This window comes from Aulonocara sp. 'chitande type north' Nkhata Bay, linkage group LG7 (assembly GCF_057382095.1).
Source record: "Aulonocara sp. 'chitande type north' Nkhata Bay isolate Kocher_YH1m ecotype deep benthic linkage group LG7, A_spYH_male_GT1.1, whole genome shotgun sequence".
In the NCBI taxonomy this organism is placed as follows: domain Eukaryota; kingdom Metazoa; phylum Chordata; class Actinopteri; order Cichliformes; family Cichlidae; genus Aulonocara; species Aulonocara sp. 'chitande type north' Nkhata Bay.
In genome coordinates, this window is record NC_141350.1 from 55,070,029 (window position 1) to 55,082,972 (window position 12,944).

The 12,944-nt window shown below is 39.8% G+C and overlaps 1 protein-coding gene across 3 annotated transcripts in view; it reads left to right on the forward strand.

Annotated features, from left to right (window-relative positions):
- The window catches only part of arsb (arylsulfatase B), a 56,952-nt gene that overhangs the window by 14,857 nt on the left and 29,151 nt on the right, over positions 1-12,944 (forward strand). The window contains exons 7-9 of one of the 3 annotated variants that reach the window (XM_086301414.1): positions 4,416-4,529; positions 5,474-5,532; positions 6,474-7,495. In XM_086301414.1, coding sequence (XP_086157540.1) covers positions 4,416-4,529; positions 5,474-5,532; positions 6,474-6,590 — 290 coding nt within the window. In that variant the 3' untranslated portion in view covers positions 6,591-7,495. Of the gene's footprint in view, positions 1-4,415; positions 4,530-5,473; positions 7,496-12,944 lie in introns of those variants that run through there. The other 2 variants (XR_015130436.1, XM_086301413.1) reach the window with 2 other exon arrangements.

Genomic DNA, 12,944 nt, shown 5'->3' on the forward strand with positions numbered 1-12,944 from the left:
TTCCAGGTATGCTTTTACTGTATTGCCAGTTTATCTGCTATCAATGTCACGCTGAAAAGAAGCCATTGTGAATCAGGTACTTTGGAGATGGTATTGCACAATGGATGAAAATCTGACGGTACTTTTCTTCGTTCGAAAGTCCTTCATTTTTCTTCCTAAAAACCACTGAATGAAATGCAGCCCAAAACCATGAAAGAGCCTCAACCATGTGTTACAGATGAGCATATAAACTCACGGGCCTCTACTGTCGACGTCTACTGACTGAAATTAGAATTCATGATCCCATAAGACCCGTTGGCACTGATTTTCAGTCCACTTCTTGTGTGTTTGGCATCCCCAGTCTTCTCTCTCTGCTTGCCTTCCTTAAGAATGGCTTTTTGACAACCATCTTTCCATAGAGACCATTTCTGATAAGGCTTCAGTGAACAGTAGATGGGTGAATTGATGACAGATGCTTTGCTCTGGCCCTGTGTTAGGTATCTGTGTTGTTTTTTTTTTTTCTTGTTTCTTAAAACTGTGTACAGCAGATGAACAATATCTGAAAGTCATGTCCATAAAGCCTGATTCTTATAATTTTGTCCTACTTGTCTTTTCCTCAAATTGTTTTAAAGGAACACTGCACACCATGGCAGGTTTGGCAGGTTTTTGTCAGTTAATGCCTGTCAAACTGTTTGATCTTTGGCATTTTTCTTAGATTCAACTTAAGTAGTGAAAGCAAACTGTTTTTGTGACAGGCTGACAGTAACACAGTGCTGAAAGAGCCAATTAAAAATTGGTTCTTTGCTAAGTTGTCTGTTGCATGTTCATACAATACTGATTTATTCCTCGAGTTAGATGTCTTTTTCATCCTTGACTGATAGGTCGGTGTTAGGTATGCAGGTTAGGCTTAGACGTGACACTAAACCGCCTGCAGTGTGTTTCTAAAATGGCAGTGTACAGGATTAGACTGAAAATGAGTTAAAAAGCAGACCGTGTCCCAAGAAAACATCTAAGAGTTTGGAGAACTTTTGCTCAAGATAACTATCAAGGACAAAATTAGGTCCTTGGAAGCCAGATATAAAGAAATAAAGGATGGCTCAGGACTTTTACAAAGTACAGTATGTTCTGTCTTTAATGATGTGTAGTAGACATCAAAAATGAGGAACAAAACAATATTAGCATCCATCAGCAGTTCTTTAGGGGCAACCGTGGGCTCAGATTAACTGGTTGCTGATGTCTTTGGTGGGCTGTTTATTGCTGAGCAGGGAGTATACTTTGAGTTTATCAGGGCCTCTTGTACTGAACTAGAGTAACAAAAGTTTAAAGTTGCTGATTGTCAAACCAAAACAAGCTTAAAGACACAAAAACAATCATTGAAAAAATGTAATGTGAAAGCTGTAATAGTTGGTTGCACCAAGCTGAGAGGAAGAAAACCAAATACAAATATTGGTAAATGAAGCTTTAACTTAATAAAATCCCTCATTCGCAAACCTGTTTAAACGAATAATTCCAGAAAATCCAAACAGTGATTTATTGTCTGTTTTGAAACAGGCTGTTTGTACAGCTTCAGCCAGTGTTGCTCAAATTACCCTCAAAGTTTACTGGTGGTCATTAACATTTAAATCATTGGCTTGATAAGGAAAGCACTGCTTTACAAGCTTTCAACCTCATGTTTTATGTTTGAAAGTTTATTGTCGGCCACCGCTTTGACACCCACCCTCCCTTCCAGGCTGAAATTCTTCTCTTTTTTCCCCTTTTTCTTCTTTCCTATTATAACCCAGCCCCTCTTTGAGACCTCCCTCTCCTTTTCCTTCTCCTCTTCATGCTTTTTTTTTTTTTTTTTTTTTTTTTTTTTTCACTCCTTTCAAGTCTCTTTTTCAAAATCTTCTTTGCTGTCGCTTTGTGAGTAAAAGGATTGTGGCTAAATGGGCCACAGAGGGGTTCCTGAACTTCTCACTTGCTGAGAGAACGATTCCTGGACTTCACCCAAGCCTTAAATCACTCCTCAGCTCTCCCTCTAGAAACTTCTCTTGCTCACTCGGGGTCTCTTCCCACTGTTCCTCCCTCCCTCCCTTCCTCCTGTTTGTATGTCATCCTGCTGTGGATCCAGATGAGTGCAGCCTCCTTTGTCCTGCAAAGAATGAATGTAAGAAATGGACATGTGTACACTGCGGGCAATCTGTTGGGGTTTGAGGTCCAGTCCCTTTTTAAGAATAGAAGAAGAAGCTCGTGCGCAGCATAATTAATCAAGCCTGTCAATCATTAATCACCTGCTTACATAACTGTGTTCACACCTGAATCTGAACACCCCATTCTTACGCAACCATGTGAGCGATGCTGATCTGAAATGAGCTGAGCAGCTTAGCTCTGCATTTGGAAGTGTTTGAGATACCCACACGTCATTCGCACAACGATCAGCAAAGAATTCATTGTCGAAGCTTTTATCATGTGGTCGCAAAAAAGCTGAGATCGGAAGTGTTTTAATTCCCTCACTCATGTTGCTGCGGCAGGATCGGCTCTATTAAACAAGCCCCGATGGGGAACTTTGGCTTTGTGTGGGTGCGGATTTCTCTTTATGTGAAGAATGTTGAGGACATGCTTGTTTTTGACAGCGTTAGGAGGCTGAAATGACTTGCTTGTACTTGACTGTCTAACCAGGACCATATTGTTGGGGTCAACAGCGGTATGAACCTGAGAAGGCCAGATCTCCTGTGTTTGAAGGTGCGGAGATGTGTACTCACTCCTGGGAGACATTTTCCATAAGGGTTAGAAATACACAGTGTTGGGCAAGTTACTTTGAAAGGGTAATTGATTATAGTTACTAGTTATTACTTCAAAAAAAGTAACTGAGTTACAAGATTCTAAAAGTAATTAATTACTTGAAAAGTAACTATTGCGTTACTTTTAAAAAAAAAAAAATGTTTACCCCTCTGGGCTCCAGGGTATAATTGGCTATTTTTGACTACTTTTGATGTGTCCTCTACATTTCACCTTTAAAAACTATTTACTTTGTCTTGTTTGGTATCATTGTTTTCAGCACAACCTCACGTGCCTGAATTTACAGTTATGTTTTCATTTTGGCATACTGTATTAACACAATTGATCTAAAATCGGACAAAAAACGTAAAATCAGAGTAGAAAAAGTTGTTTTTTAATGTAACAACCACAAACATGTTTATTGAATCATATTTCATAACTTTAAATGCAAATATAAATTGTCAATTTTAAAATCATATGCACAAGTTTTGCAAACAAAGTTATTTGCAGCCATTTACCTTTTACCCCCCTTTTTTTTTTCTCTTTTTTTTTTTTTTAAATAACCATTTCAAACTATTTACAGAACAATCAGCTGTTCTGCATTCAATAAGATGCCGCACAGATTATTTGTGCCACTACAAAAAAATAATTTCTGTCCACTATAAAGGAGAACATCACAGCCTGATACCTGGAGACAGCAGTCACCTCATTGTTCTGACACACAACACAAAACTATCCACAACACTACACACTCCAAACACGCTAAACGTCACAAATCTCTCTCATTGTTTTGCCCATTTAGCTCCAGGTGTTGTGCCAAAAAGTGATCGTCTACCAGAAAGTGATTGCCGTCCGCGGGAGCGCGCGCAGCTGTTTAAAGCTGTAGCGCCCGGATTACTTACAGCTACTTCCGTGTAACTGATATAAGGTGCAGTAAGCTGAACACAGCTTCAACCGTCTGTTTGTTGAAAAATAGTAACGCGACTGCATTTTCTTGTTAGTAACCGTAACGGCGTTGAAACGATAGGAATAGTAATTAGTTTAACCCGTTACTGAAAAAAGTAACACCATTAGTAACGCCGTTACTTGTAACGCCGTTATTCCCATCACTGGAAGTTGCAGATATTTCTACACCATCAAAAGGAAGATCAGTTATTTACTTTGGCCCTATGAAACTGATAAAAGTGTGCTCATTGGTAACTGCGACCCTTGTTTCTGTCTTTGTGTCTGCACAACTGCACTAACAGCACATTATTCATTATATTTGGCAAACATGGAGGAATGGTGCTGAGTCGACCACATTACCACCGTATCTGTCAAATTCCTCCAGGCCCAAAGTTCTGTGTGTTTGCAGAAATGTATACATTTAAAAAAACAACTTTTGTTCTCGAACAGGAGGGATTTTCGTGGGGTTTGTTTATTTAAACTGTTCTATTTCACTGCAGATTTTGCAGCACAAGAGTCTGTTATTAGTACATTTATTTTCACACCCTTCACCTGATGCCAACTGTGATTGTCAAGTATGCTGATGCCAGTCCACCTTCTCATTTGGTTTCCGATCCACAGAAGGCGCTTTGTATCCAGGGGTGGACTAATATCATCTTAATCAGCGAACTGTAGTTTTTAAGATGGATGGTTTCTTTGAATCAGCTCTGTCCTCTGTCCTCCTCTGTCTACAGGTCCTGGCAGGCAGCGCGAGTTAACTTTGGCTCAGGTGGCCAACTCCGGCTTCAATGTGTCCATTCACGCAGCCATTCGATCTTCAAAGTGGAAGCTACTGACTGGGTACCCAGGTCAGTATCTTCTGTCACTTCTAATGTCATATTTAGTCTAAGTGGGACGTAGAATATGAAACACAGTAATGCACAGGAAGACATTCATTTCTTATCTTTATTTAAAAAAAAAAGAAAGAAAAAAGAACTTAATACAATCAAACACTCCATCCCAAGTAAAAGTCCAACGTCATAAAGTAGCAATACATGAAGTAAAGTTTGGTAGTAGCAAATATTTGAATATATCTTATGTAAAACGGTAAAGTTGTTGTTGTCAGAGCTGACAGCATGTCCTCATTGTGCAGGAGGAAAATAGTTCTCTCTTCCTTCATTTTTGAGACCCAGAGACCATCTTTTATCTTCAGTCTGTGGTCTGGTCAATGAGCCCAAGTGCCATTAGCCGTGGCCCTGCCCACTGGGTACCACTTGGCCCATTACATTGTGATCACACTGTGGAAAATGTATATTTATATGGGGGGGGGGTAAAAATGTATTCTGGGTCTTGGAGGATTTATTTATTTAGTTATTTTTTTAAATTATTGTTCTAATACCAATACTAAGTGATCGATCTAACCAGTAAGAAGCAAGTTGCCTTATGGCTCAGTCACACTAGAGTAAAAAGATGGCAGCCTTGTTGCCACTAGGAAAAGCAGTGGTTGCCTGGTCATTTTTATTTATTTAAATTATTATTCTTTTTTTTTTTTTTTCTGTCTGATCTTAAGTGGACCGGACCAGTGAAACTCCCCTTTCTGTCAGTAAAGAAGTTTAACTACACATTTAATCCCTGAGATATTCTAATATAAGAAAAGTGCAATTTTAGCAGTGCGTCTCAGTTTTTGCACATGATAAAATTCATCTATAATAAGTAGGGCAGGAAAAAAGAACAAACAAGCTGAACAGAAAATGCAGATGGGGTTTTCTTCCCTTCTTAACAATACTGCTAATGTCCTTTTTGTTATCCCCAGGATGTGACGTTTGGTTCCCCCGACCTGACGGCAACACCTCCGACTCAAGCTCCTCTGAGGTAGATCAGCTGAAGCCTGTCATGCTGTTTAACATTGAAAAGGATCCAGAAGAGAGAAATGAGGTGTCTGCTCAGTTCCCCAAGGTAGTCGAGCATCTCCTCTGTAGACTAGAGCACCACCAAAAAAGTGCTCAGCCCATAAACTTTCCTGACGATGACCCTAGATGTGACCCAGGCCCCACTGGAGCCTGGGGGCCCTGGGCTTAGGCGGATATTACCGATATTGTAGTGTTTTGTTTACTGTGAATTACAACAGTAGGAATTTTCCTTTGTGGGGAAAGGTGAAGTTTTACAACAATTTTTGTTTGTTTTTAAAAGAGAACAGCCAATACCAAAGAATTCAGAAAGTCATTAACAGCAGCACCTTTACTCTGCCTTACATAAATCTGGTTACAGCGGATTAGTTTAAATGAATCAACACCGCTAATTGTCCCATAAAAGCAAAGGCTGAGGAGGGTGGATGGCAGCAATCTTTCACTCCAGACACTTTAATTCATTTGGAAGCCTAATGTTTAGCCCCAACCATCCTTGCTGGAAAACTCAAAAACCAGTTTTATTTGTTATCTATCATCCACCTGGGCCTTACTCAGAGATTCTTATCTGCTCTCTCAGACGTTTTATCTTAGGCTGTATCAGGTTAGGGCTGGATCAAGTGACCCTGAATCCTCTCTTAGTTACTCTGCAACAGGTCTAGGCTGCTGGGGGCCCCTGATGGACTGAGTGTTTCTTTTTCACTCACCGTGTGTTTATAAATCACTAGTTATTATTAATCTCTGTCTATCTTCACCAGTGAATCTTCGTCAGATCACGACCGGTTGAGGTATATAAGTGCATAGTGTTGTCTCTGAGGGGAGCTACACTATACATTTGCATGTCTAGAATCTGAGCAGGAGAAACTAATTTCTTTCATATACGCATCCTCTTTGACCTTTGACCCCTAGGTGTTTGACCTTCCACTGAAAGCAGCATGCAGACTAGAGCAGGAAATGCTTCCTGCTGAGAGCAGGCGGCCGCTGTCCGAATGTGGGCCGCGACCCTTAACCTGCCCTGCATGTTGATTGACAGCTGAGCACAACAAACAACAATACTGCTGCTACAGAAAAACAGAGCCGTAGACCTATTTGTCATTAAGGAGTCAATGATGCTCGTGTTTTGTTTGTCACATTTCCCAGACTTGTCACTATAGAAACCAAAGCTGCAATGCTGTTTGCTCTCAGCTCCTTGCTCCATGTGACGTTTAACATATATCTTGCACTGTTACCCACTCAAATCTGTCCTTTAAATGTGAAGGATATGCCAATACGTTTATGCAAAGTTGTGAGGGTTTGAACTCGTGTTTCAGTTTAAATGGTTTGTTTTGAAATGTTCTTTTGTTACGCTAAAAGCAAATCAGTGGATTGATTTTTGTTTTGTAATTTAACATAAGGAAATGGATACCTTGGCTTCCTTAATTTATAATTATTAATATTTGTTCCATAAATACCAGCACCACAAAAAGTCTGTATGAAGTATATTATCTTTATTAACATGTTTCCAAATCCTGGTCGGTGTGCCTAAATATGTGACATCACTTTTTTGTAAGTAAAAAGTACTTGGAATAAAAGAGTATAGTGTTTTGAGATTAATCTTTTACTGTGTTGCACAGTATAAAGCTGATTGAGAGTAAAGTATATTTTAAAACACTGTAAATCTCTTTTCTATCTGTTTTAATACACTCAGTTTACTTCAATATCATCTCTTTAAAGCACAAAACTGATCATAATTCAAAAGTGTTACATTGACTTTCTCAGTGTCTTCACTTGTCTGTGGTCCAAAGTAAGTCCTACTTAGTTAAACTGAATTTTGATGCTTAATTGATGAGTGGCCTTTGAGATTTTTTTAGGGCAAATTTCACTAAATTATTTATTAAATAACAGTCAGCCCAGATGGCATGCCCATGTCCACTGCCAATTTCTTACTTAAATTTTTAAAACCTACTCTACATTTTTGTTTTCTAAGTTATTTATTTGGTGTCTAAGTCTGTCATGGTACCACATGCTAAAGTAAAATGGCATTTGTGGCAGTTAAATGGAGTTCAAACTGGGATTTTGGTAACAGCAAATACCATAGTACCACATGATTATTTTATGTTTCTGAGAAAGTGCTTCTTACTTTGCTGAGGCTGTAAATTTGTCAGTTTACTCTACAATCAAAACTCTGCGTTTCAGTATGATGGGATAGTCTATTTAATTAGACGTTACTAGTGTTTGCAATTCATGTAAAACCAGGGCCTGTAAGTTTCTCAGCTCGACTGCAGACCACTTTTGCACTTCTCATGCCCCGTTTGTGGTGAAGTGCCCCTCCTGACAGGCTGCTCAGTCTTCCCCTACGTGTCATTATGATCAGGGTGCCCCTGCGGTGTCACAGCTCGTCGTCTCCTCATAGTTTTCAAAGTGGTTTTGGTGTGTCTTTCGCACTTAATTCTGCACTTTGACTCAACACCGTGAGTGTCGAGCACAGTCTTCAGCTCTGATGTGCCTCCGCTGTATCAACACTGCGATTCGCTGACTCTGATGTCACCCCACGTTGTTGTTTTTTCAGCTGCAATGACAAAGCTATGTGTGGCTCCAGAGAGATGCCCCTGAAAGATATGACAGGGTAAAGATATGATATCCCAGTGTTGGGCTCAGATGTTTTTCCAGTGAGCACATGTGGGATGCATACAAAAAAGCAGGCTGCCACCCTTGATTCCTTTCTGGTATGTTCACAAGATGAGACTGAAGGTCTCACAGTTAAGTGGGACGAGAATTCCAAACAAGATTGTCTGTCTGTGCCGCCAGCCTGTGAAAACAGATTAAAATCATACTGACCAGTGCAGTCAGGAATGTGTTGAACCTTGAGCCTCGAAGAGGGGAAACCCAACGGCTTATCGCACCTAATTAAAAACGGCTATGTAGATATTTTGTACCGTATGTTGTTGAGGGTCGCAAAGGTGTTTGTGTGGGATATCGATGAAATTTTAAAAACTTTACATAAATAAAATGATCACATTACATCAGCAAACAGTGGACTTTGAAAAACATCACACTTAATGTAATTTATATACACATTAACAGCTCTGTTGGGCTTTACCTAGCATTAGCACTGGGGCGCTCTCAGCTAAATGCTAACACATTGCTTTAACAAGCTAACATTTGCTCATTAGCTTCCTGCCAATGAACTTTTGGGACCACAGTCTTGTTTTTATTTTTATTTTTTAAAGCTATCGGTTTACTTTTATTATGTGGCTTAAGATGGTTTTGTATTGTTCTGGTTTTATTGTATCTTTTCCTACCTCGGTCAACGAAATTTACTGACATTCAAAGAAAAACTTGCGCATTAACCCTCTGTAGGACCTACAGCCATTTTTCATCCACAGCGTTTTTTAATATTAGGCCATTTTCACTGTGTTGAATAGAATATAGCCAAACCTTCCAACCCTTTTTTTTTTTTTTTCTTTTTTCTTTAGAATTGCCGTCTCCGTTTATTAGATTAGCTTAAAGTGGCTAAGCTACAAACCGCCATCCACATGAGGTCCTAGAGCCATAAATCGCCCCATTGAAACCCATTATAAACGCTATTTTTCACTGCAGGATTTATACCGTTAACATCTGGGTGATGGCTTAGGTTTCGTTTTTGTTTTGAAGAAGAGGCCTTATTGTAATTTTTTTTTTTATTTGTCCACCGGGTGGCGCCCTTGCTCCACATTTGACCCGGGGCTGGAAAACAGCGGGCTGCTTAGACAGACCTGCGGGGAATGAAGCCTCATTTCCGGCGTGCAGCAGCGGCTTCGCCCGCTGATCGGGCGGGACCATTTTTTGGTCCCTAGGACCGTTAGAGGGTGCTTTTTTTTTTTTTTTTTTTTTAGACTTACCAAGGGTTAAAAGGACGCGATCTGTGAGAGATGCATCAGGTCACTGGGAGTGGTTTGACTGGAAAAAAGGGAGTGCTTATTCCAGATAAGTCTATTAGGAGAGATTACAAAGAGATGTTCCAAGGTTGTTTTTTTTTTTGTTTTGTTTTTTTGTTTTCAATACAACAGGGGTTGGTTATTTTGCAATGCCAAGGATGATACTCACAGGGGGACTGCTGGGGTCGTACGAGGGTGAACAGCCAGGTGAGTTGCTGAGGTGAGTATTTCAGAAGGAACTGGTCAGCTCGAGACAGGTAAGTAGTCCTGGTAAGAGAACTGCTCTTTAGCCACACAGGGAATACCGGGAAGCTACAACATCAGTTTGCAGGAACGCAGTTGCACAATAAATCTCAGAGACAGGCAGAGAAGCTGAGTGCTGGAGGTGGTCCTTGCATACTGGCTGCTGATGAGGCTGATTGGGTTGACAAGACTCCAACACAACCTCGGCCGAAGCACCAGAACAAAAGCAAACCAGTGCGGGACTTTCTGAATTGTTTGAAAGCACTTCATAAATAAACTTTATTACTTGCAGTACTGTGCAGTATTTCATTGGTTCAAATGGTGGCCTTTACTGCTAGAGGAGCCAAAACTTTATCAGAAACTTTCATGCAATTTGTGATATGCTAATTATTGTTTATTTTCTGTTGGATGTATTTATTTTGCAAATATGCCAGAAACATTTGTACATTTTCCCACCTTTTTCCCTATGTCCTCTCTGGAATTAGCACTTGTCGCAGTGTATGCTAAGGAAGAACACAGTAATTTGTGGGCTGCTATTTATAGAAAAAACAAAGCCTCTAAATGTAACTTCTTAATTGCTGCTTCTCATACAAGATTTTGCACTGAACAGACTGGAGACCACGTTGAGTGCGGTGCATTTTTGCACAAACTTGTAATTCACTTGTTTTGCCTCTGTTTAGCACTTTAGGCTACCCTTTCCTCTACATGGTGTTAACAACAGAACCATTCTACGATGTAAATCCTTTCTGTAATTATTCATTATTTATCTCAAGTTCTAAACTTGTGCGTTCATTGATGAAGAGTTGGATTCCTGGTACAAAGTCACTCAGATCTTAGAGAAGCTAACCTTGTAGATCAAACTAGATAAATTAAATTTACAGATTATAAGTTAAACTATTTCTACAGTGAATTTTTGCACTTTCAGTCTGGCTTTCAAACCAAAGGTCAGTCAGAGTAGCAGTGATCCCAAGAACTGAAAGGATAACATCAGGGCTGCTATCATTGTCAATAACTGCAGTTGTTTAGCCAGAAACTCCATGACCGAGTCATGGGACTTCCCTTGTGTTTCCATTTTATTCCAGTTTCATTTGACTGACCAAGAAGCACAAATAGGTGGGGCACTGAAGTCCTGGCAGCAGTTGCTCCCCTCCTAGTCACAACACTCTCAAAATAGTGCATTCACACTTGTTCACTGTTGTGCAAAGTGCACACAAACATACAAAACTGTTTGAAACTATTGTTCTTCAAATGAACTGACTGAGCAATCTTACACTAACTCAACATATAATTCTATTGACAATGAAAAGAATATAAGACTGGAGATGCGAGATGGTCCATTCACATGTCTGAAAATATTGCAAGTATGGCTCTCTGCTGTGTAGCCTTCAGACTGTTGGACCTTCAGTATGTGACCCTTCTGTATTGATTGATAATGTGTCTAAGACTCAGCTGTTAGCCTCCCAGTCAAGGTTGAGCCTCAGATTTAGAGAGAATGTGACGGGTAGCCACAGTAATACTGTGTGAATGACTTGTCGATACAAAGTGAGTGTAATAAACGGACATTTTAATTGGGAAACAGTTCACCTTTTAGAAACATAGAAATTTCACATTTATTAACCTTAACTGAGTTTTTACTTGTTTGACTTTTGCTTTTATGTTACAAGTAAAGGTCAATGGAGTTACTCAGAAAATATGGATAGAAACCATATAAACTCTGTAGCTGTAATAGTGTCCTATTTGTCTTACATAGTAAGTCATGGGAGGTCAGCTTTGGTGTTAATTTTTTTTTTTTATTAAATCCTCATGGAGGAGCAACTTGCAGTAACTGAATATGCCCTTGTTCACTTTTGACTAAAGAATATCACCCACCTGCTATATCCTTAATAGGTGTTGAGTCCTTTGTTATTGGCTATTTGTGTCACATACAAAGCAATCCCATTCTAAAAAAAAATACCCTGCTTTCCACCTTTTGATTTTAATAGGGACCATAATTTACACAATGAAGATGGTGTTGTTATGAGACTTGCAATTAGAACCATAGACTCATCTGGAAAGTGTTTCATCATAAATCCAGTGAGCTGAAGGCTTGTTTTCTCTAAAGCTTTGATTAAACTCTGTTGGGGACACAGGCATGGACAGCTTGAAAAAATTACAGCCAAGAAGCGATTGCTGCTATGCTTCTAAAAAGTCCACTGCCAGGAGCTGTTGCACAGTTGGTACATTGTAATGTAACATCTCCACAGACGAGTCTCACAGTTTTAAAAAGATTGGCAGGTAAGTCCACATGGACCCACGCTCACTGTCTGATGAGGACACTATGTCGCTGATTCCTACAGACTCACAAACACGGAAAGTATAACTGTAGACTTAGACTACTGCTGTGAATCTTTGTAGAGCCTACAGTGTAACGCACGTAGTGGCCGATGCCATCGCCAGCATTCATGCTTGTGCATGATTTCCGTTACATCCGGGGGGGGTTTTTTTTGTTGTTTTTTTTTTGTTTGTTTTTTTCTGCGGTGCTAGAAACAAATAAATTCCTGGGACTTTGTCCCTCCTGGATCCCCACTGTTTGTTGTGATCAGTTTTTCTTTTCATACGTTCCTTCCTGTCCATTCCAATAGTTTCCGAAATCTCCCTCCAGGAATTTTTTGACATATGTGAGTCTTTATATTGAGGTTATAATTATGAGCTGTTATGACATAACTAAGGCATAGGTGTAACACAAAGGGGTAAATCTCCTTTCAGACTCCATGAGTCTCCTCCTATTGGTTATTCAAGAGAATGCAGCTTTAAGGTATTCCCATATTAGCTACGTTTTTCATATACAGTTGAGGGAAGTAACTAGATGCAAAAACCTTTATGGAATAACAGATCCAAATTAAAAGAAAATATGCCAAACAGATTATCATCCTTAGAATTTAACAAACTATCATGCACATTAGTGGGGGATTAATTACAATCACACACACACACAAAGCCCGTTCAGCTATCTTAGTGAGCACCTTCACTGAAATAATGGTTTCCCTAGCCCCTCACCCTAACCATTAAAAATGAATGCCTAACCATAACCGAATTGTAACCCTGACACTAAAACCACATTTTGAGCCTCAAAAAGGCCTTCAAACTTGTGAGGACCGGCGAGTGTGTCCTCACAAGTATAGTAGGATGCAGATTTCGGTCCCCACAAAGATAGCTAGACAGGAACACACACACACACACACCCAGTTGCCCCTTTGAACAG